At 44.0% G+C, this 25,552-nt stretch overlaps 1 protein-coding gene and 1 pseudogene across 3 annotated transcripts in view; one reads left to right on the top strand and one right to left on the bottom strand.

The window, feature by feature from the left end:
* LOC311633819 (cullin-2-like) overlaps positions 1–25,552 on the top strand; it is a 392,353-nt pseudogene that overhangs the window by 323,883 nt on the left and 42,918 nt on the right. The window lies entirely within an intron of this gene.
* LOC311633334 (zinc finger protein 154-like) overlaps positions 8,398–25,552 on the bottom strand; it is a 118,778-nt gene continuing 101,623 nt past the window's right edge. Inside the window, exon 3 of one of the 2 annotated variants that reach the window (XM_084905869.1) lies at positions 8,398–13,186. In XM_084905869.1, the coding sequence (XP_084761995.1) occupies positions 12,474–13,186 (713 nt within the window). In that variant the 3' untranslated portion in view covers positions 8,398–12,473. Of the gene's footprint in view, positions 14,183–25,552 lie in introns of both variants that reach the window. The other variant, XM_084905870.1, reaches the window with a different exon arrangement.

The raw sequence follows: 25,552 nt of genomic DNA, 5'->3' as shown, positions 1-25,552 counted from the left end.
TAAACATCGTAATTTTAGACTTTAAGATTGCCACACTAACAAGCCCAGGCTGACAGCATCGTTCAATGTTTCACTGAAGAACTACTCTGAAGAATTAAACTTCAAGCACATATACTAACACTCCCAAGATCCTAGGCTCACAAGATGGGGTTGTATTTTGACAGGTCTTTAACTGGCGTGGTTCAGAAACTATACTCAGTCAGTTCTCCAGATGGTAGGTCATTCTACCTAATAAAAGAGTAATATGCATACCAAGACCGGTTTGGCTCAGTGGATAGAGCGTCGGCCTGCGGACTGAAGGGTCCCGGGTTCGATTCCGGTCAAGGGCACGTACCTTGGTTGCGGGCTCATCCCCGGTGGGGGGTGTGCAGGAGGCAGCTGATCGATGATTCTCTCTCATCGATATTTCTAATTCTCTATCCCTCTCTCTTCCTCTCTGTAAAATATCAATAAATTATTTTTTTTTTAAAAAAAGAGTAATATGCAAATTAACCATCACTCTGCAACAAAATGGTGGCCCCCAGAGCCCCAAGATGGCGGCACCCAGTCCCCTCAGCATTGCTGCTGGAGTGTTTGGGCCTGTCCACCCGAGGGGGCAGATCCACCAGTGCTTCAGAGTCTGGGCCCCTCAGACTCTAGCAGACCAAGCAGGTGGGCAGACAGCGCCGGGACAGGCTTGAGGTAACCAGCATCTAGTCTGGATCCACCACAGGAGGGGGCAGATCCAGCCTTCACGCTCCACCAGTGCTGCAGTGTCTGGGCCCCTGTCAGCCCCATGGGGATTCGCGCGGACCAAGTGGCGAGGCTGGATCTGCCCCCAGACACAGCAGAAAGAGCCCGGACAGCAGGGATTGGGGGCTTCTTTCATAGGTTGATGACTGTGAAGCCCCAGACCCGGCAGACAGAGCCCAGACAGCTGGGCTTGGGGGCTTCCTTAGTGCAGCAGCAACAGGGAAGCCCCAGGACCAGCAGGCAGAGCCCAGACCGCAGGGTTTGGGGCTTCCTTAGCAAGGTGGTAGCCGGAACACCCCCAGGCCCCACAGACAGAATGAGGACAACAGGGCATGGGGACTTCCTTAGTGTGTCGGTGTCGGGGAAGCTCCCAGGCCTGGCAGACAGAGCACACTGCAGGGTACTGGGGCCTCCTTCGCATGGCAGCGGTAGGCAGAGAGCAGACACAGGGCATGAGGGCTTCATCTCCATGGTTGTAGAGAAAACCCCCAGGCCCCACAAGAGAGCAGAGAACCATGGGAATGGGCCTGAGCCATCAGTAGGACATCCCCTGAGAGCTCCTAGATTGGTAGGGGTGTCGAACTCAATCAGAGAAGGGGCCAAAATCTAAAATCCAGCCTAAATCGTGGGCCGAATGGTTTACTGAACAGTCATAAACTGACAATGTCATAAACTGACAGCGGAGTGCAGTGATGACAGCGCGGTGCGGGCTACATTGCAAGGCCTGGCGGGCTGGATTTGGCCCGCGGGCCTTGTGTTTGACACATGTGTTGTAGAGGGTGCAGGTTGAGCGGAGGGAGCTCTGTGGACGAATTTCGTGCACCGGGCCTCTAGTATGACTATAACCAGGTACTGTACCTGGAATTGCATGATGTCGCTCTTTGTACATTGGTTTAGGTACCAGGCATAATTGTAAGAGCTGAGATGTTGAAGAATATGAAATCCTAAAATATAAAAAATAAAATATGCCTATATGAACCCTGTTTTAAGACTGCTCTAGAAATAAGGCCTTATTATTCCCTTCCATGTGTGACTATTCTTTCTTTAAAAAAAAAAAAAAAAAAAAATTATTGATTTTTTAGTGAGGAAAAGAGAGGGATAGAGAGTTAGAAACATCAATGAGAGAGAATCATCGGTCAGCTCCCTCTTGCACCACCCCTACTGGGGATGTGCCCACAACCAAGGAACATACCCTTGACAGGAATAGAACCTGGGACCTTTCAGTCCACAGGCCGACGCTCTATCCACTGAGCCAAACCGGTCTCGGCCATGTGTGACTTTTCTTAAGGAAATATGCAGGTGGAGTGAAAGTAGGTTTACAGTTGTTCACTTGAAAAATAATATTAATAAATAATATCACGTATCCTAATTCCTTCCACTTCTCTCACTTAATAAAAGGTTTTAAATTGTAAAAATCAATAAGAATACAAGAAGAGCCAAGACCGGTTTGGCTCAATGGATAGAGCGTCGGCTTGGGGACTGAAAGGTCCCGGGTTCGATTCCGGTCAAGGGCATGTACCTTGGTTGCGGGCATATCCCCAGTGGGGGGTGTGCAAGAGGCAGCTGATTGATGACTCTCTCATTGATGTTTCTAACTCTCTATCTCTCTCCCTTCCTTTCTGTACAAAATCAATAAAATATATTAAAAAAAAAAAAAAAAGAATACAAGACGAAACTTGGGTTTTTCTTACGTACAACTATAAGCCTACTTTTGCGCCCGCCCTATGCACACAATACATTTGAAATGGCAGTGTAGGTGGTTTTGAGCTCCTCCTTCATAAGGCACAGCTGGTGGATTTTGTAATTTACAAGGGCTACTAGCTCTCCATTTGCGAAAGTGTATGTTCACCACTTGATGATAGTCATTGACCAAATTTTATGCATAAAAAGACATTTTGGGGACATTCAGTTTCTCTCTTTTTTTTTAAAAAATATATTTTATTGATTTTTTTTTTACAGAGAGGAAGAGAGAGGGATAGAGAGCTAGAAACATCGATGAGAGAGAATAATCAATCAGCTGCCTCATGCACACCCCCGCACTGGGGATGTGCCTGCAACCAAGGTACATGCCCTTCACCAGAATCGAATCTTGGGACCCTTCAGTCTGCAAGCGCACGCTCCATCCACTGAGCCAAACCGGTTTCGGCTTGTTTTTTTTAATGCATCTTACTTTGAGGATTACCTCCGTTTTCTGCATTCATTTGTTCTTGTGGAAGCTGATACAGAGTGAGTAGTCATGTACATGTTTATGCAAAAATATTTATTGAAGTGATTCCAATAGTATTGTGTTGTAATACTTGGAGAATGGCCTTCATTTTTATGCAGGAAATGCCCTTCCAACAACCTGCCTTTCTTTTTTTTACAAAATATAATTTTTGTATTGCAAAATATTTGTAATAAAATGTAAAGGTGAATCCCATACATATTCAATAAAATCATATCTTAAAGTTAAAAAAATACGTTATTGCTAAGCACTAGTAGGAAACATCTGAGCTTGATAGAAATATGGTGGCACTAGACCTGCTAAATGTAGTGTTGCCCAAAACATGGACTTTACAAAAAATGGTGTGTGTGTGACTGAGACTGGTTTGGCTCAGTGGATAGAGCGCCGGCTTGCGAACTGGAGGTTCCCGGGTTCGATTCCGGTCAGGGGCATTTGACTCCGTTGCTGGTGCATCACTAGTGCGGGATGTGCAGGGGGCAACTGATCGATGATTCTCTCACATCGATGTTTTTAACTCTTTATCGCTCTCCCTTCCTTTCTGTAAAAAAATAAATAAAATATATTAAAAAAAAAAAAAAAAAGGGGGGGGGAGGGTTGCCAAAACCGTTTGGCTCAGTGGTAGAGCATCGGTCTGCGGACTGAAAGGTCCCGGGTTTGATTCCAGTCAAGGGCATGTACATTGGTTGCAGGCGCATCCCCAGTAGGGGGTGTGCAAGAGGCAGCTGGCCCATGTTTCTCTCTCATCGATATTTCTAGCTCTCTATCTCTCTCCCTTCCTCTCTGTAAAATATCAATAAAATAGATTTTTTATTAAAAGAGGGGGGGTTGTGGGAGCAATATCGGAGAAGCACAATTTAGCACATACAAAAAAATATGAAACAAGATACTAATATGTAAAATATACAAGGTATTCAAAAGACCTCTAACCAATAAATACAATTAATAAACAGGATTGTAGAAAAAATTCTTCAAAAACTACGAACAAATAACCAAGATTAATATAGGAAATGGTTTCCTCACTGACCACAGTGGAATCCTTTAAGCTTCTTGCAACACTACCAACCACAAGTCCTTCCCTGTGAATGTAGCCCAACGGGGAGAATTGGGACTTCAGGAATAGAAGGGAGCAGAGGAAACAGAGCCAGCCTCCCCAGGACATCAACTACCCAGAAAACTGGAAAATCCAGCAGAACCACAATCTATATGGGAGGACACAGCACACCCTGGGAGATGGGACAAGAGAAAATAGCAAAGCCCAATTCAGGTGAGAGTGAGGGTCTTACCCAGCGAGGATACAAGTTCAAAGTTCTCCAGCATCACATTCAGATACAGCTGTCTCTGACCCTCATCCAGGAGGCTCCATTCCTCCCTGGAGAAGTACAGGGCAACGTCCTCAAAGGTCACGCCAACCTGTCAGAATGGAGAAAATTAAAACCAGAGCTGTCTCTCTGAGAACCCCGACTCCTACTCCTGAAACCCTCCCCCCCCCGTCAACCTCCTCCAGGACACCCGGTTAGTGTGGACACCAGGCCCTAATGCCAGTGCAGGCTGCTCTCTCATCACAGTCCCATTACTCACTGGGATGCCCTCAGCAGTGCAGCTGGGTAGGGTGGGAAGGACTGGGGGAGGGGAAGGTACACAGCAAAATAATTTAAGGTCTGGGCCATGCCTACCAGGCCCCAGCCTTCATGCCAAGCAATTCCACTGCAATCTCCTAGACCATGCCTCCCAGACAAAGCCAAGCATTGGGCTTATTCTTCACCTTTTTTTTTTTTTTTAAAAAAATATATTTTATTGATTTTATACAGAGAAGAAGAGAGAGGGATAGAAAGTTAGAAACATCTATGAGAGAGAATCATCGATCAACTGCCTCTTGCACACCCCTCACTGGGGACATGCCCGCAGCCAATGTACATGCCCTTGACCGGAATCGAACCCGGGACCCTTCAGTCCCCAAGCCAACGCTCTATCCACTGAGCCAAACCGGTCTCGGCTTATTCTTCACCTTTAAATCAGCTCACAATTCCTCCAGATGTGCACACACTGGGTAATGTTAATCCCCTTCCCATCCCCAGACCCCAAGTTCACTCCCTCAGCTCTGCCCCCTTCCTGCTCCAATGCCACTGGGTCTCGCTGGACTCCCCCAGGAACTTGGCACATGGCATGTGGAGAAGCCTGTCTTCCAGCGGGTCCAGGACCACCCCAGGCCCCTGAGGGACCCCACAGCCGGGAAAGCCCCCATGAGGCTGTGAGTCCTCCCTGCAGCCTCTGATCTGCCCGCCGATCCTCACAGCCACACCCTCAGGGGAACCTCAGAGGCCGGGCACCCCGGTCCTCTCCGCCCCGCACTGGCTGTGTCCTCAGAAGCCACCGCGCTCCTCCTTCCCCTCCGCCTTCCTCACGGTCCTCCCCGCGGGCGGAGCTGCAGGAGGGACAGGCCCGCACCGGGCTGTGGGGTGCGGGGTGAGGAGGCGGGGGGCCTGGGCGACAGGAACTCACCTCAGCGAAGCTTCTCAGCGCGGGCGCCGCCATCGCGCTCCGTGGGCCGCGCGGGCCGGGAGCGGAGGGAGCGGAAGCCGCGGCAGGAATGGCGGGGCCTGTCCCGGCCCTGGCGTTGGTCCGGGCGGTGACTCCGAGCTCCAACCCCACGTGTGAGCGGTGAGCACCACGGGAGGCACCCGCCATGGGCGGTGAGGCGGGTAAAAGCACTCTCCAACCTCTGCCACGGGATGGCAGGACTAGGAACTCCTGACAGCCTGAGGCAAAATCCACAGGCGCCAAAATCCCGCCTGGAGGACTACGGGTCCCGCCCTACAGAAGCGGCCAAACGGAAACGCCTTCTCTGAGGCCCCATTGGCTAAGACTGGTGGCAATCCACGCCTGGCCTTGTGGGTAATGTAGTTTCTTTGTTCCAAGGCCAGGGTTCCCTATTGCTCTGTTGACTCCAGGTCTCAATTTAGGACCAAATAGCCCAAGAACACACCAAGTATACTCAGGGTCCTCTAGGGCCTTCAGGGGAGGTGATGTCGGGGGCAAGTTTGTTTGTCCTCCACCTGCATGGCTGGTTTTGCATATCTTTCTTCAGGACCTGCTCTTCCTGAATGGCAACTGCAACCATGGAAAGAGGAGCTGCAGCTGAGCCACCCTGGTCCTCATCCTGTACCTGCTCCAGGGAGGGCTGCTCATCAGCGGTAGAGACTGTGTCTGAAGCTGGAGAAAATAATGGTTAAAATCCGGCTCCTTGAATCTAGCACTTGTCTGTGGTGTAAACTTGAGGAGCTTACTTCATTTCTCTGACACTAACATTTTCAGCAGTTTGGTATGGGGCGCACCACAATGAGACCTGGGTGCCCAAAGCACCTGCCTGCGGACTGAAATATCCAGGGTTCGATTCCGGTCAGGGGCGTGTACCTTGGTTGCGGGCACATCCCCAGTAGGGGGTGTGCAAGAGGCAGCTGATCGATGATTCTCTCTCATCGGTTTCTGACTCTCTATCCCTCTCCCTCTCTGAAAAATCAATAAAATATATATTTTTTTAAAAAATTTTTGTTGGCAGTTCATCTCCTAGTAAAACTACATAACATGTAATGAACCTAAAGCAGTCATATTTTAGCACAAAAAATTAAAATTTAAAAGCTATCAAGACTACATTATAAAATTTCCAAAAACCTCCTAATATTTAAATTAAAAAAGGGGGATAGTTGTTATGAAATTGTAACCCCTCTAATGTATGAAGTAATTATTGTGTGAAATGTTTGCTGTATGGAAACCCCCAATACTGTGTAACTTCCAAAATTAATGAACACCCCATTATCTTGAGGTAAAAGCTCTGAACCCTTAAAGTGTAAATACTTTGCTCCTAGCAAAGGGGTATCATCTGGCCCACACTGATAAGGACACAAGTTATTTACCACGGTCTATATAACCCAGAAACCATCTTAAGTTGAGGTTTCCTGCCCGATAAGAGGAGGACTCCACGTCACTCCAAGAGACAAACCCCGATTGCTCTGCTGGGTGAGCCTGAACCAGCTGTGGCCACCTGCCTGTCTCTGTTTTCCTCATGTGTCCTTCAGTGTGCATCACTGGGTGGCCTTTGCTGGAGACTAGAACCCACTAGGAATGGGTAAATTAACCCTGTGTGATTGCATACTAATTCTGTCTTGTGTGTCAAGTGTTCCAGTTCGGTTCAGCTGTCAAGAGACTGAAGTACCAGGGGATAGGTTTTTATCGCTGGCTCCTCATCACCTGCGTTTGTCCCAAGAAGTCTAGACAGATAATCAATTAATTGGGGCTTGAGACAATAGAAGAATATCATGTAAGGAAAAATATCCTGTAAGTAAATTACATCTAGAAAGTTTTTACTTTAGAAAATTAACTTTCATTTGTAATGCTAACAAGACACCTATGAAAAACACACATGGGCTGAAACCGATTTGGCTCTGCGGCAGAGTGTCGGTCTGCTCTATCCACTGAGCCAAACCGCCAATAAAAATTTTTGTTAACACTTTAGGAACAACTTTTTATTTTTTGTACACACAATTTTTCTAGAATATTCACTTATTTCAATTAGCCCATTTAAATTACTCTGATGACTTCACTACTATTTTACTGTCAAACTCAACACTAACAACAATCTTATATTAGTGAATATTAGTGAAAAGGATTCTTTGCCTTCTTGAGTAGGCTCTGAGCATTCCTGGAACTAGACTAGATTTGGATATCAAAAACCCACTTCCTGAGACCATGGATACATGACAAGTCAAAGAAGTCTTGTTGCAGTGAGAGGGTAGCTGCTATCAGCCACGCCTCTGTCTGTTACCTGGGTCCCTATTTGAGCTGTGCATGGGACGTGAGATACTACACATCAATGAGAATCATGCATGAGCTGTGTCCTGCACTCCCCTTACAGGGGGTGCAGCCCAGAACGCAGGTATGTGCCCTTGGCACAAATCAAGCCCAGAATCATTCAGTCCCCAGGCAGATGCTCTATCCATTGAGCAAAACCAGGTAGGGCCCCGTGTAAGAACTTTGCAGAGAGTATCAGTCCATTCCTGTGACCATTCTTCCGGTTTTAGTGTCCTGGAGATTAGTTTCATTTAAAAGTTACTTCTGCCAAAACCGGTTTGGCTCAATGGATAGAGCGTTGGCTTGGGGACTGAAGGGACCCGAGTTCGATTCCGGTCAAGGGCATGTACATTGGTTGGGGGAACATCCCCAGCAGGGGGTGTGCAAGAGGCAGCTGGTCGATGTTTCTCTCTCATCGATTTTTCTAGCTCTCTATCCCTCTCCCTTCCTCTATGTAAGAAAAATCAATAAAATATATTTAAAAAAAAAAAAAAGAATAGAAAAGAAAAAAAAGAAAAAAGAAAAACACACATGGTGTCAAAGCAGGCCAAAGGAAAATCATCTGGGCAAAAAATGAAAAAGGATCCCAAGTCAAATTTATAGAAAATATTCCTTTATTAACTTTTGGTCAAGAATACATTTGTGTATTTTCAGAAAACAACTCCAAATCCACGTGGATTCCTGCAACAGAGAAGAATTGACAGGACTGCTCCAGCCATGAAGACAAAAGAGAAACAGCCCAGAGATGGAAGATGCTGATGACGCCTTGTCATACTAGCAGACAGCAAATTGTTGAAGGTTGCCCAGGACCAAACCAGAGACGGTCGGACTTGCATTACCATTTGTCCACCACCCAGAACTGAAATACCATTGCTGACATGTACAAATAAGGAACTGTTTGGCATTGAAATTGGGACTCAAAGGAACTGTTGGCCCAGAAACTCACTACAGACTAATTCATGTGCCTCTCACCATAACCATTACGGCTTGTCTCATTTTAGGTTCTTATAAGTATATTTCTTGTATCACATGATCTCACACATCTAGGGGAAATAATGAAAAACATAAACTGATGAATAAAAACAAGACCCGGAGACAGGGAAGAATCGATCAGACTGTCAAACCTCGTAGGTGAGGGGAGGAAAAAGGGGGAAGAGATCAACCAAAGGACTTGTATGCATGCATATAAGCCAAATCATTGGTCACGGATAACAGGGGGGTGAGGTTATACGTGGGGAGGGGTTTGGGATGGGAATGGGGGGGGGGGGGGAGGGAGAATGAGTACAATTATGTGATACCACCCTACCTAATAAAATAATAGTATGCAAATTAACCATCACTTCACAAGCCATGCCAACCAACCAATCAGAGATTGTATGCAAATTAACTCCAACCAAGATGGCTGCAGCCACAGAGGCTTGGGTTTCTCTGGCAACAGAAGCCAAGCTTACTGCCTGCCCTAGCAGGCCTAAGCCTCCACTCCAGGCTACAAAGTTTCAATTATAGAAGGTAAACAAATCCAAACAGAAACAGCTATTGCCTTGGAGCAAGCAGGAGGCTTGGCTCCCCTCCAGGCTACAAAGTTTCAATTGTAGAAGGTAAATAAATTCGACACCAGGGCCTCCCCTTAGGTTGCTGGGGCGCATGGCCAGGCTGCACACCACTACAGTCCCCTCACTCAGGCTGCCCCACGCCCCAAGGGAACCCCCACCCTGATCCGGGACAGCATTCAGGACAAACCAGCTGGCCCCCACCTGTGCACCAGGCATCTATCCTATCTAATAAAAGAGTAATATGCAGATTTATCATCACAATATGGCTGCCCCCATGTGGACACAAGATGGCAACCACAAGATGGCCAGCAGGGGAGGGCAGTTGGGAGGGACTGCGCCTGCAAGGGAGGGCAATTAGGGGTGACCAGGCTGGCAGAGGAGGGAAGTTGGGGGCAAACGGGCTGCCGGGGGAGCAGTCAGACATCAATCATTGATGGCATGGGAGTGGATATGGGGTGGTCAGGCTGAAAAGCAGAAGTGGTTAGGGGCAATCAGGAAGGCAGGCAGGTGAGCAGTTGGGAGCCAGCAGTCTGGGATTGTGATAGGGATGTCTCAGATTGGAGAAGGTGCAGACTAGGCAGAGGGACAACCCCCTTTCACCCCCATGCACAAATTTCGTGCACCTGGCCTTTAATAAAAGAATAATATGCAAATTGACTGTAAGTTCAACACATAACATGGCTGCCCCCATGTGGTCCAAGATGACTGACCCCATGTGGACACAAGATGGCCAGCAGGGTAGGGCAGTTGTGGGCAATCAGGCCTAAATGAGCAGTCGGACATCCCTTGAAAGGGCCCCAGATTGAAAAGGGTACTGGCTGAGCTGAGGGACACCACCCCCCAGTGCATGAATTTTGTGACCTGGGCTTCTAGTAATCAATAAAGAAACTAAAAAAAGAAAAAATCCTAAGCATTCAAAAAAAAAAAAAAAAAAAAAAAAAGGTTTCTATGAAAATGGAATGTAAATCCATGGAAACTGGGAAAGCTATGAAGGTTAAAAGATGTTATGAGCTAATTACACAGAGACAGATATGGTCAGCATTACAGCATTATGAATCTGTAATGATGGTTTCAGGTTCATGCACATGTCAAGATTTATGAAATACTATAGTTAACACATGTAATTTACTCATTACAGCGGTTAACAATGGTTCAAGATAAAACAAATGTATATTCAGCTACGTATTGTGGAAGAACAGGTTTGGCAACTCTATATTCAATCCCCATATTTATGCCTTCTGGGTGAGAGTCTCATATCAGTGTGAGAAAATGTAAGAAATAATGAAGAACTTTTATTATTTGGGGTGGGGGTTTGAAACCCACATGAGCCACATCCCTGAACTAAAGACAGTCTTTGTCTCCATCTTCATTTTGCTGCCACCACACCGGGTTCTGATGGTAATTTCTAAGAAGCTACAGGACCACAAAACATCCTGATTATAATCAATGACAATGACTGCTCCAAAGAAGATTAACATCACTGGCTTATAGGACAAGCTTATCCCTCAAACCTGTGTACACACAGATCCATAGTTTTTTATTCAAAATAAATACTGGATGAACATTTATTTTTTATTTTTTTAAGGAGCTGGAATTCCCCCCCTCCCTTTTTTTTTTTGAAGGAGCTGGAATGGATGCACATTTAGATGAGGACCATTCTGTAGGGAAAGGGTTTCCCCTCACAGCTCTGGTCTTCAAACCAGTGACCATCACCCATGGAATTGTAGGCCATAGGACACATGGCCCTCTGGAAGACCTGGGCAAGATATTCCCTTTACATGTATTGGCATCCCTTGCAAACAAGAAAAAAATTCATGCTCCCAGGCATACTTGAGGTTGTCACAGCTAAACCCCTCTTGGGAGTGATATCTGTGTCTCAAAGAATCCATCTTCACATGAGAACTAGACTGTCCAGTTTTTCCTAGGAAAATATGGGCAGCAATGTAAATTATCTAAAAACCTATGAGCTAATTTCTGCTCCATACTGTATCCCCAAGGGCAAAAATAAGTTTGAGACCCCATAAAAGTTTTTCACCTCATCATGCTTGGAAAGCCTAGATATCCTTATAAAATAACCTATACAGTAATTAGAACACCCAAGCTAAAGAAGTCTTTAAAAAAATAAATTAAAAAATGGGGAAAAAAAGATTAAGGAAGTCTGAGGAAAAAGCCTTCATTTTACAAACCAAAGAGACATGAGATTGGCAATTATCCCATTGAAGACTTAGGCATTCAATAAACTTATCACTGGCTTATAGGACAAGCTTGTCCCTACAAATATCAGTCTCTCAGCAACATTATGTTTACTGGCGCCAACAGTAATGAGTCCTATGTGACAACACATAAAAGGGAAACAACAAAGAACTACGGGCTCCAGTATTCCAAATTTTCTACAAAAAATTAGAAAACAGCCGAAACCAGTTTGGCTCAGTGGTAGAGCGTCAGTCTGCGGTTAAGGGCATGTACCTGAGTTGCGGGCACATCCCCAGAAGGGGGTGTGCAAGAGGCAGCTGGTCGATGTTTTTTTCTCATCGACGTTTCTAGCTCTACATCTCTCCCTTCCTCTCTGTAAAAAATCAATAAAATATACTAAAAAAAAAATTCTTAAAAAAAAAAAATTAGAAAACAGAGTTAGCTTCTCAGGTCACACGTGGATGATGACTGATACCATCTGTACAGAGCTTATAGATGATTCAGGTGAAATACTTTCCACAACAGAAATATGCAGTGACATGGACCTGGCAAGACATCTCTGTATGTTAGAAAGTGCAACATAATTACAGTATTCAAACATAACACAAACACAACAGCAAAAACACTTATGGGAACTATAAATAATATAGATGATTAAATGTATGAGATACAATTTAGAAAAATGAGGAGTCACAAATTTCCTATATCATTCTTAAGTCAAAACTAAGAAACTACATTACTACACATCTAAGACATTTCTCATACTTCGACTGTCATGCAGAGAAAAAATTTAGAAATTTGGCTGAGTGATACCTCACATTAATTGCAAACATAATGGCTTTCTCAAGTGTGAACTCCCTTATGATATTGAAAAGCAGTTACTTTTAAAAGATTTTCCACATCCACTGCATTTATAAGGCTTTTTCTCACCTATGAACTCTCCGATGAATACAAAGGGCACTTCTCTGGGCAAAAGATTTCCCACATTCACTGCATTTATAAGGCTTTTCTCCTGTATGAACTCTCTGATGTTCATGAAGAACATTCTTAGACATAAAGGATTTTCCACATTCACTGCATTGATAAGGCTTTTCTCCTTTGTGAACTCTCCAATGATATCGAAAACCATTTGTACTTTTAAAAGTTTTCCCACATTCACTGCACTTATAAGGCTTTTCTCCTGTATGAACTCTCTGATGATAACGAAGGGCATAGTTCTGGGTAAAAGACTTCCCACATTCATTGCATTTATAAGGCCTTTCTCTCATATGAACTCTCTGATGTCTCTGGAGGATGGTTTTAGCACTAAAAAATTTTCCACATTCACAGCATTGATAAGGCTTTTCACCCGTATGAACTCTCCAATGATATTGGAGACCACTGGTACTTTCAAAAGATTTCCCACATTCACTGCATTTATATGGTGTTTCTCCAGTGTGAATTCTCTGATGACGATGAAGATCACTGCTAGTGGTAAAAGATTTCCCACACTCACTGCATTGATAAGGCTTTTCTCCAGTGTGAACTCTCTGATGATATTGGAGGCCACTGCTACATGTAAAAGATTTTCCACACTCACTGCATTTATAAGGCTTTTCTCCATTGTGAAGTCTCTGATGATATTGGAGAGCATGGCTCCCTGCAAAAGATTTTCCACATTCACTGCATTTATAAGGCTTTTCGCCCGTATGAACTCTCTGATGTTGATGAAGGATGCTCTTATGGGTAAAAGATTTTCCACATTCACTGCATTGATAAGGTTTTTCTCCAGTGTGAATTATCTGATGACGATGACAATCACTGCTAGTGGTAAAAGATTTCCCACATTCACTGCACTGGTAAGGTTTTTCCCCAGTGTGAATTCTTTGATGACGACGAAGATCACCCATCCTGGTAAAATATTTGCCACATTCACTGCAGTGATAAGGCCTTTCTCCATTGTGCACTTTTTGATGATGACAAAGTTCAGTGCTACTAGTGTAAGCTTTCCCATACTCACTACATTTAGAAGGCTTTTCTCCAGTGTCACCTTGCTGTGGATAATGAAAGCTAGATAATTTGGTAAAATATCTTCCACATTCAGAGTTCACAAAACACTGACTTCCAACATGGATACCATTTTCCTGAATAAACATGTGGGTGCAACTATCTTCCTTATATTCTTTTCTGGTGTAATCGTTTTTTCTCCTTTGAAACATCATCCCACACGTCGGAATAGCATTTGGAATGTCCCTGGTGTGAGTAGCCTTTAGGTGGAGATGTCGTGACCCGGTAAGCACATCCTGCCCAACTTTCCCACATGTGAAATGATTCTGGGACACATTGAAATTGCAACTGTTTGCAAGTGAGATCCTGTCCACACCTGTATGGAAAATCTTCTCTCTCTCCTGTTGTTGGTGAACTTTTACACGGAAGTAAAACTGTTTTGCACATGCCCCACATCTCAACAGTACCTGTCCGTGTTGTGTTCCCTGCCCCTGCATCACGAGGAAAGTGTTTCCCAAGACCAGCTCACAGCTCTCACAGGGGTGGCTCTTCTGGAAAGACAAGGCTAACTTGGGATTCCTTGCCTGTGACACTCTTTCAGAAACCTGTTCAGTCGGGGCTTCCACATTCTCTTCTCCACAGCAGCAACCTGAACAAAAATATATGTAGGTAAAGTGCATGTTGACCTGATAAAAACAAAATATGTTCACTACAAATGTTTATCTTTTATAACTGGACATGATTTCATACAATGATTTATAAGACAAATAAGTCAGACTCTCAGGAAATGGCTGATATATATAACATGGCCAAAAAGGTCACTGAATGATAAAAATCTCACCAAGGGAGAACAGAAGCATAGGCTGGGACAAAAAAGAGAGGAAGGGTTTACTCGTTATTACTCCACAAATGGCTTCCTTTAGGACCTTTAATGCTGGCGGTGTTTCTCTCTCACCGACGTTTCTACCTATCTCTCTCCCTTCCTCTCTGTAAAAAATCAATAAAATATATTAAAATAAATAAAAATAACAATAAAAGTAAAGGCTCAGTGTTACCACTATCAGTCACTCAGCTTCTGTTCCCATCTATCCTAGTGGCCTGTTCTCCCAAAAAACCGGAATATTTCTGTTTTTAAAAACCACACAAGCCCTGGCAAGTGTGGCTCAGTTAGTTGGAGCATAATCCTGTGTATCAAAGTGTCAAGGGTTCAATTCCAAGTTAGGGCACATATCAGAATGTGGGTTCCATATCTGGTTTGCAAGTGTGCAGATGGCAGCCGACTCATATTTCTCCCTCATTTTTCCACACCACTCTCTGCATTTCTGTTCCTCTCTATGTAAAAGGAATAATAAATAAAAACATAAAAATTTCAGGGTAGCCCTGGCTAGTTTGGCTCAGTGATTAAGCATCTGACTGCAGACCAGAGGGTCTCCCAGGTTCGATTCCAGTCAAGGGCACGTGCAGGTTGTGTGCTTGATCCTCAGTAGGGGATGTGCAGGGGGCAGCCAATTAATGATTCTCTCTCATCATTGATGTTTCTTTTCTTTTTAAAAATATATTTTATTGATTTTTTTTAAAGAGAGAGAGAGAGAGTTAGAAACATCAATGAGAGAGAATTATCGATGAGCTGCCTCTTGCAAATTCCCTACTGGGGATGTGCCCGCAACCAAGGTACATGCCCTTGACCGGAATGGAACCCGGGACCTTTCAGTCTGCAGGCTGATGCTCTATCTATTGAGCCAAACTGGTTTCGGCTCATCATTGATGTTTCCATAGCTCTCTCCCTCTCCCTTCCTCTCAGAAATCAATAAAAATATATTAAAAAAAAAAAAAAAGAATTTCAGGGTAGCAAAAAACAAAGAGATCTCCAAAAAGTTTGGGGGAAGAGTAAATAACAAGACAACTTACCAGAGCTTATGTATAACATTCAGAAAATGTATTTCTAAGGGGTAATTTTATAGAGATAAATGCCTACATTTTCACAAAAGATCTCAAAGAACCAAACGTGGCACCTCAGGAAACTGGAAACAGAACAGGAAAGCAAACCCAAAGGTTTCAAAGGAAAGAAATCATAAATATTAGAACAGACTAGAAAACCAAGATGGCGGCATAGGTAAACACCTAAACAGCTGCCTCGCACAACAATTTCAAAAGTACAACTAAAAGACCAAACGACATCATACAGAACCACAGGAAAGCTGCCTGAGTGGAAATTCTACAACTAGAAGGAAAGAGAAAAGCACACGGAGAATCAGAGGAGCTGCAAAACTCTGAGGTACGGACACACATGCGTGGAAAGGACGGGCAGTTGAGTGCCTGGCTGGCTATCTTTAGCAGGAAGGAGACAAAAGCTCCCAACTGAGCTGAATCCCAGTTTTAATTGCACTGAACCCCAGTTCTGGGCGAGACCCAGGTGACCCAGGATCATACAGGGGGAATCTGGAATCAGGGGAGACCCGAAAGGCAGAGATCTGGAGCACACGAGTGCACACAAAAAGAAAAAAGGATAAAAAAAAAAATAATAAAAAAATATATATGAAGATAATGTAAGGAGTTTCAGGGACAAGTTTAAGCATACCAACATCGGGATTTTTGGGGTGCAAGAAGAAGAGACAGAGCAAAATATTGAAAACCTATTACAAATACATATCTTTCAACAAGTGAATTTAAAAATCAAGTGAATTAAAAATCTGATAAACAGAATAAACTGGTGAATATAATAGAATTGGGAGCATAGAGAGAAAGTGAAAACTCTCAGGGGTAAGGAGTGTGGGGGTTGCGGGAACAGATTGGACAAAAATCGTACACCTATGGATGAGGACATGGGGAGTTAGTAAGTGCAGAGGGTGGGGTGGGAACCGGGTAGAGAGGAGCTATTGGGGGGGAGAGGAGCAAGTGTAATAATCTGAATAACAAAGATTTATTAAATTAAAAAAAATAATAAGTAAATAAATATTAGAACAAACATGAACAAAAGGGAGACAAGACAAAAGAAAGGAATAGCGAAAAGGTATATTTAAGAAAAAGATATAAAAATGTTGAAGCCTTTAGCTACACTAAAGCAAAAACAAACACTAACCAAGCCTCAAAATAGTAAAGAAAGTAATGCTGGAACCAGTTTGGCTCAGTGGATAGAGCGTCGGTCTGCAGACTGAAACGTCCTGGGTTCGATTCCAGTCAGGGCATGTACCTTGGTTGCAGGCACATCGCCAGTAAGGGACGAAAGGAGGCAGCTGATCTATGATTCTCTCTCATTGATGTTTCTAACTCTCTATCCCTGTCTTCCTCTCTGAAAAAAAAAAAATCAATAAAATATATTTTAAAAAAAGAAAGGTAAGACATGACACCTGTCACTAGGCACCATAATGCATCATAAGAGATGTTGATGTTACCAGATGACATAACCCTCCAAAGAGAAATTTGTTAAAATCCCACCATGAGTTCCTGAAATTAATAAACAAATTCAAAACCCTGTCCAGATGGCTCAGTTGTTGAGCGTGTGGTCCTGATGCACCCAGGTTTTGGGTTTAATCCCCCATCAGGGCACATGTAGGGGACAACCAATGAATGCATAGATGGGTAAAACAGCACATCAATGCTTCACTCTCTTTCTCTGTCTCCCTTCCTGTCTCTAAAATCAATAAAGAAATGCTACCTGGTATATCACACTGATTTAGCATTGACTCATGAACTAGGACAGTGGTCGGCAAACTATGTCTTGTGAGCCACCTGTGGCTCTTTGGACCCTTGAGTTTTTAGCAAAGGCCAGCTTAGGAGTACCCTTATTAAGTTAATAACAATGTACCTACCTATATAGTTTAAGATTAAAAAATTAGACTCTTGCCAAAACCGGTTTGGCTCAGTGGATAGAGCGTCGGTCTGTGGACTGAAAGCTCCCAGTTTCGATTCCGGTAAAGGGTATGTGCCTTGGTTGCGGGCACATCACCAGTGGGGGGTGTGCAGGAGGCAGGTGATCCATGTTTCTTTCTCATTGATGTTTCTAGCTCACTATCCCTCTCTCTTCCTCTCTGTTAAAAGTCAATAAAATATATTAAAAAAAAAAACAAAACACACACACACACACAAAAAGTACATTTAAAAAAAAAATTTGACTCTCAAAAGGAATTTCAATCATTGTACTGTTCATACCTGGCTCCGCTGACTAATGAGTCTGCTGACCACTGAACTAGGAGGTCACAATGGGATTCCTTGTTAGGACACCTGCACTGGTTGTGAGCTTAATCACCTGCATGAGAGTCATGCAGGAGGCAGCTGATGAATGATTCTCTCCCATCATTGATGTTTTTATCTCTCCTCTTCCTCTAGGAAATAAAAAGCACACACAAGTATTTAAATAAATAAATAAACAATTTAAAGAATAAACAAATATTCCTAGTAACTGTGCTGCACTGATGAGAATGCTGGCTTGTGAATTGGACGGCTAGGGTTCCAGTCCCAGTCAAGAGTAGGTACCTGTGTTACAGATCTGATCCCCACTCTAAGTAAAGGCACATGTGGGAGGCAACCAATTGATGTTTCTCTCTCTCTCTCTCATGTGAGAGGCAACCAAATGATGTTTCTCTCTCTCTCTCTCCCACTCCCTCTCTAAAAGATCAATGGAAAACATATCCTCACTATGTGGGTGAAGATAACAGAAGAATAAAGAATTAAGTACAGAAAAATGACAGGATGCAAAATAAACATACAAACATCAAATTTGCAACAGCACACCCAAACAATAAAATCCGCAGGAACAAATTCAACCAAAATGTGAAACAGCTGTACAGTGAGTACTATAAGACAGTGATGAAAGGAATGGAAGAAAACACAAATCACTTGAAAGACAACCTGTGTTCATGGATGTGAAAATGAAATATGCTGGAGATAGCTACAATACACAAGGCAAACTACAGATTAAATGCAATCCCAAGAATTCCAACGGTATTATATAAAGAAATGAATAGAAAATCTGGAAATGGAATCAAAAGACCTCCGTTAACAAAAGCAATTCTGAGCGAGAACAAAGCTGGTGGCATCACACTTCCTGACTTCAATTTATTACAAAGAGAAAGCAAACAAACAGTGTGTTACTGGATAAACACAGACATATACATAAAATAAACAGAAAAGATAAAAATAAACCCAGGCACATACTTTTAAGTGACCTTTGACAAAGCTGCAAGTCAGAGAAGAGAGGAAAGACAGTTTCTTCAAGATTTGACATTCACATGTAAAACAAAAAACCTGGACACCACTGATAAAATGTAACTCAACCCGCGGGAAAGAATTAAACGTGAACGCTAATACTTAAAACCCCTCAGGAACACCTAGAGAAAAAGGTTTGGAGATTTGTTTTGGACAGAAGTTTCTTAATGTGACACCAACCACCACACAAAATAGAAAAAACAAACAGACCACACTGCAACAAATACAGGAAAATAGCATACTCACAGCACAACACCAATAAACAAAATGAAAGGGCAATCTAGAGAACAGAAGAGAATACGTGCAAACTATAAGAAGGAATTCCTTGGTGATATTGTGCATTTGACTATGATCAGCACAATTAAGTGAATATTGCAACGTAGACAAAAATTAATACAAATACTTACAGTTCCCCAGCAATAATGAAGGTATGTTCATACTCTTCGGCCAATAATAACAATGCATTAAGCCTGCCTCAAAAGCAAAGTCTATATAACTCCATTAACAATTTTTAATTGCTAAGCACTAATAACAAGCATCCCAGCTTTCTAGAAACATGATAACACTAGACCTGCTGAATGCTTGGTTGCCAAAAACATGGACTTTATAGAAAAGTGGGTGTGGGGGAGTAATATTGCAAAGCACTATTGAGCACATGCAAAAATATGTATTTCTGTATGTCGAAAGCAATTAATATATTAAATATATATAAGGTATTCATTCATAAGACTATTTAACCAAAAAACATAGTTAACAGGATAGAGATGTAGTGACTATTTTTCAAAAATATATACACATGACCAACAGGAATATAGAAAATGCTTTCCTGGCCGAAACCGATTTGGCTCACTGGTAGAGCATCAGTCTTCGGACTGAAAGGTTCCAGGTTCAATTCCGGTCAAGGGCTTGTACCTTGGTTGTGGACACATCCCGGTAGGGGGTGTGCAAGAGGCAGCTGGTCCATGTTTCGCTCTCATAAACGTTTCTAGCTCTCTATCCCTCTTTCCTCCTCTCGGTAAAAAATCAATAAAATATATTAGAAAAGAAAATGATTTCCTCACTGATCAAGGTGGAATTCTTTAAGCTTCCTGCAACACTACCAACCACAAATCCTTCCCTGTGAATGTAGTCCAGCAGGGAGAATTGGGACTTCAGGAATAGAAGGGAGCAGGGGAAACAGACCAACCCTCCCAGGAAACCAACTACCCAGGAAACTGGAAAATCAAGTAGTTCCACAGTCAATATGGGAGGACACAGCACACCCTGGGAAATGGGCCTGGGAAATCCCAAAGCCAAGTCCAGGTCACTGTGACAGTGAGGGTCTTACCCAGCGAGGATACAAGTTCAAAGTTCTCCAGCATCACATTCAGGTACAGCTGTCTCTGACCCTCATCCAGGAGGCTCCATTCCTCCCTGGAGAAGTACAGGGCAACGTCCTCCAAGGTCACGCCAACCCGTCAGAATGGAGACAACTGAAATCAGAGCTCAGTCTCTGAGAGCCCGGACTCCTACTCCTTACACACCTTCCCCCCCTCAACGTCCTCCAGGGCACCCGGTTAGTGAGGACACCAGGCCCTAATGCCAGTGCAGGCTGCTCTCTCAACACAGTCCCATTACTCACTGGGATTGCCCTAAGCAGAGCAGCTGGGTTGGGTGGGAAGGATTGGGGGAGGGAAGGGGAGAGAGCAATGCCATTTAAGTCCCCACACCAGGTCCTGGGGACGATCAGCTCACACTTCCTCCAGATGTGCACATCACTGGGTAATTTTCAACTCCTTCCCATCTTCAGTCCCAGGTTCACTCCCTCAGCTCTGCCCCCTTCCTGCTCCAATGCCACTGGGTCTCGCTGGGCTCCCCCATGAACTTGGCACATGGCATGTGGAGAAGCCTGTCTTCCAGCGGGTCCAGGACCACCCCAGGCCCCTGAGGGACCCCACAGCCGGGAAAGCCCCCATGAGGCTGTGAGTCCTCCCTGCAGCCTCTGATCTGCCCGCCGATCCTCACAGCCACACCCTCAGGGGAACCTCAGAGGCCGGGCACCCCTGTCCTCTCCGCCCCGCACTGGCTGTGTCCTCAGAAGCCACCGCGCTCCTCCCTCCCCTCCGCCTTCCTCACGGTCCTCCCCGCGGACGGAGCTGCAGGAGGGACAGGCCCGCACCGGGCTGTGGGGTGCGGGGTGAGGAGGCGGGGGGCCTGGGGGACAGGAACTCACCTCAGCGAAGCCCCTCAGCGCGGGCGCCGCCATCGCGCTCTGTAGGGCCGCGCGGGGCGGGAGCGGAGGGAGCGGAAGCCGCGGCAGGACCGGCCCTGGAGTGGGTCTGGGTGGTGACTCCGAGCTCCAACCCCACGGGTGAGCAGTAAGCACCACGGGAGGCTCCGATCATGGGCTGTTCGGCGGGGGACACCACTCTCCAGCCTTTTCCCCGTGGTGACAAGGAACTCCTGACCGCCTGAGACAATAACCTCAGAAGACCAAATTCCACCACAAGGACTACCGGTCCCGCCCAACCGGAAATGCCCTCTATTGGCTCCGACAAGTGGCATTCCAAGCGTGGCCTTGTGGGTAATGTAGTTTCTCCGCTAGAAGGCCCGGGTACTATACTACTGAGTTGACTCCAGGACTGGAAATATATGGTGACCAGAAGTCCAGATTGTTAACAATTTGTCCTGTGTTCCTCGGCGTTTTAAAAAAGTCCCGATTTTTGGAAAGAATGCATCACAAGCTAGGGAAGGCGGGAGAATAGGAAGGGAATATACGGTTTTCAGGGGCCACGTGGCTATTTAGCCAGGATACGAATTTTATATTATATTATTTTTGTTAATTTTATGTTAAACTTTATTAATAACAAATAATTGTTGAGAACTGATTATTGAGAACTGCTTATTAAAGTTCGCATTGCTGATCAGTTGTTAGAATTATGGAATACGTGCTGACCTTACCGGGAACTAAAGCTGTGACCAAACGCGTTTTTTCTGTGGTAAATAAAGTGTGGTTATCAGAAAAACACAACTAAGTGTTGAGAGTTTGAAAGCCATTTTATGTGTGAAATATAATTTAGCCGAAACCGGCTATAATTTGGCTCAGTGGTAGAGCGTAGGTCTGCAGACTGAAAGGTCCCAGGTTCGATTCCGGTCAGGGGCATGTACTTGGTTGCGGGCACATCCCCAGTAGGGGGTGTGCAAGAGGCAGCTCTGCGGTTGGTGTTTCTCTCTCATCGATGTTTCTAGCTCTCTATCTCCCTCCCTTCCTCTCTGTAAAAAAAATCAATAAAAATATTAAAAAAAAATAAAAATATATATATATATAATTTAACACTCTTGTGAAAAATTTCATGACCTTTTAAACGACAGCAATCTACTTAAAAAATTCACTCAAATGAGAAATATGCCAAGGAATAAAATAATATCAATACTATACATAATTTTTATTTATTTATTATATTTGTAAATTGTACTTATGTTGAAATTTTAAAAGATATATTACAGCCAAAACCGTTTTGGCTCAATGGAGAGAGCGTCAGCTTGGGCACTGAAGGGTCCCGGGTTAGATTCAGGTCAAGGGCATGTACCTTGGTTGTGGGCGTATCCCCAGTAGGGGGTGTGTAACAGGCAGCTGATCGACAACTCACTCTCATCAATGTTTCTAATTCTCTATCTCTCTCCCTTCCTCTCTGTACAAAATCAATAAATTATATTAAAATATATATATATTACAATACTATTTTTGCATTGTATGAAAATTTTTGTTGTTCCATATAGACCAAATTTTTAATCAAACCCCCCCCTCTCCCGGTCAATAGTGTCCCACTTTACCACTATTAAAATCTGGTCACCTTAACTAAGCCTTGTCCCCTATTCTCTCCTTAAAAGTACATGGACCTCTGCCCTTGCTCTCTTCCGCTCTCTCTCTGGAAACAGCCGGCAGTGGTACTCTTCTCTTTAATAAAGCCTGTGTCCTGACATCCTGGTCTCCAGCTTCCTCTTTATTTCATCCTTTAGATAAGATGGCCAAGACACATGTGAAAAATGCACAAAGTGACTGATCATCAGAGAGATGTAAGTTTAAGCAACAATTAGGTATCACCCCACCACTGTCAGAATGGCTGCCATCAACAAATCAACAGAGGATAAGTGCTGGGGAGGATGTGGAATCAAGGAATCCCTAGAACACTGCTAGTGGCAATGCAAACTGGTGCAGCAATTATGGAAACCAGTTTGGAGTTTTTGCAAACAATGTATTATGTGAAATATGGTAGCAACCATACTTGGGTAAAAACTGCTGTTTGAATTTTAACCCTGCTATTATAGGGTAGTTATCTCAGTTTCTAGGTAGAGACCTGGACGCTAAGGCAATTTTGCTGTTCCTGGGACCATAAATACAGATTCCCACTGACTCAGTAGCATTAGGGGTAGAAACTGTAGATATCCTTTAGAGATTAACAGCTGAGCTCTGCTTCTGTATTATCACTATCCAAAGATAGGGCCACATTACAATATTCCCAGCCTTTAGAATTTAGAACAAAGGGAAATTCCTGTGGTTTGGACCTTTAAAAAGACTTCCAACACCTGAAATGGTGCAGTCATGTGGACTCCACTTGCATGTGGTGCTCTCACAGCCGTCCTGGCCAGTTTTCCAATAAATTCTTGCCTGCATTTTTTAATCAATCATCAGCCTCTGATGGTCTTATTTTGAACCCAGGGTTCGACCCCACAACAGGATGGAACTGACATTTGATGCAGTACTTCTACTTCTAGTAATATACCTTAGTAACTTGAAACAATCAGATAGAAAGCATGCTTCTCTTTGTTCACAGCAGCACAATTTACAATAGCAAAAGTCTGGAAACTAGCCAGGTCCCCATCAGCAGATGATGGCACCAAAAACTGTGGTATACTTACACCATGATGTACTAGTCAGCAGTAAAAAAGAAGAATCTCTTACTCTTTCACACAACAGGTATGGACCTAGACAGCACCATGCTAAATGAAATAAGTCAGTCAGAGAAAGGCAGTGTCACTTGAGTGCACTCACATTTGGAATCTAATTAACCAAAGCACTGATGTAGTAGATTTAGAGACACGGAAGCATGGAAATTACCGAAGAATCGCAGAGGGAAAGTGGGGTAGGGTAAAAAGAAACATTCGGGCAAGGATTGAAAACAAGCACGCACACAAGGAAAACATTCATCTGAGCCTGAGAATTTCCTTCTGTTCTGTGAAAGCAACGGGAAAGCTCCAGCTTGCTGGGTTCAGGGTCCCCTCTAAGTTTGTGTTCATAAATCTGTCTTCGATCAGTTCAATCCCTGGAAGTGCAGATACCACTCCATGTAAGGTTCTCCTGCTTCACATGAGACAATAGCTTTTGGTGATGTCGTAAGAAATGTCCAAACCGCTGAAACCGGTTTGGCCCAGTGGTAGAGCGTCATTATGCAGACTGAAAGGTCCCAGGTTCGATTCCGGTCAAGGGCATGTACATTGGTTGCGGGCACATCCCCGGTAGGGGTTGTGAAAAAGGCAGCTGGTCGAGGTTTCTCTCTCATTGATGTTTCTAGCTCTCTATCTAGGTTGGGCGGGAGAGAGCGAAACATTAATGACGACAGCCTTGGAAGGCAGTTCAGTCGAAAAAGTTCAAAAAAGTTCAGTGTCAGAGAAACAGTGTGAGGACATCACAGTTCCATTGCCTTGCATGGCACATGCATGGGCTCCTGCTAGACCCCCAGGTCAGGCTTGTAGGAGGCAGCTTATCAGTGATTCTCATCGATGTTTCTGTCTCTCTGTCCCTCCCCCTTTCCTTGTGAAATCAATAAAAAAAAAATTAAAGAAAACGGAGTCCCTTATGTTAAAAAGAAACATCAATGATTACAGGGAATTATTGGTCTGCTTCCTTCACACCCCGCTGTGGATGGAGCCTGCAATCCAGACATGTGCTCTGATTGGGAATCTAACCAAGGACCTCTTTGTGCCTGGGTCAATGCTCAGACATTGACCTATACCAGCCAGGTGATTCACTACTCTAAATGCTGTCGTGTGTGATGAACATTTTTAATTCTTACCTGCACTACTACCATTCTCCATTGCTTTCAGAACACCAGCCATCTGATCCTGCACTAAGCCCTGGCTTTGTAGTCTTCTACATTTTCCTTGTCTCCTGTCATCGGGGTTCTTGGGTTAGAACAGTTCTCTCAAGAAGGCCAGAGGGCATCTAGGTGGGCAGGGTGTTTTAGAGTCCCAAAGCCAATGCAGCGGGGAAATAGAAGGGCAGTGGTCAGACTCCCTATGCCCTAGATCAGTCAATATAAGATTTCCCACATTCAGGGCACTTATAAGCCTTTCTCCTGTATGAACTCTCTGATGTAGATGGAGAATGTTCTCAGCATTAAAATACTTCCCATATTCATTGCATTGATAAGGCTATTCTCCAGTTCGAAATCTGTGATGAAATTGGAGACCAGTGTCCCTGGGAAAGATTTTTCAATCACTACATTTATAAAGTTTACTCCAGTTTGAACGCTGTGATGATAATGGAGACCATTGCCCTGTGTAAAAGATTTTCCACATTCACTGCATTGATAAGGATTTTGTCCTATATGAAGTCTCTGAAGATAACAAAGGATAGTACTCTGGATAAAAAATTTCCCACATTCATGAGTCGTTCCAAGATGGCTGACAGGTAAAGACCTAGCCGCAGCCTCATACAACAATTTCAATAAAATACAACTAAAATATAAAATGGACATTACTCAGAATTACAGGAAAGTCAACTGACTGGAAATTCTATAACGAGAAGCAAGGAGAAAACAAGAAGGAAGCATGG

Source organism: Pipistrellus hanaki, assembly GCF_964339955.1.
Source record: "Pipistrellus hanaki genome assembly, chromosome: 15".
In the NCBI taxonomy this organism is placed as follows: domain Eukaryota; kingdom Metazoa; phylum Chordata; class Mammalia; order Chiroptera; family Vespertilionidae; genus Pipistrellus; species Pipistrellus hanaki.
Note: the sequence above shows the minus strand (reverse complement) of the source record. Positions and strands in the feature narration are given on the sequence as shown.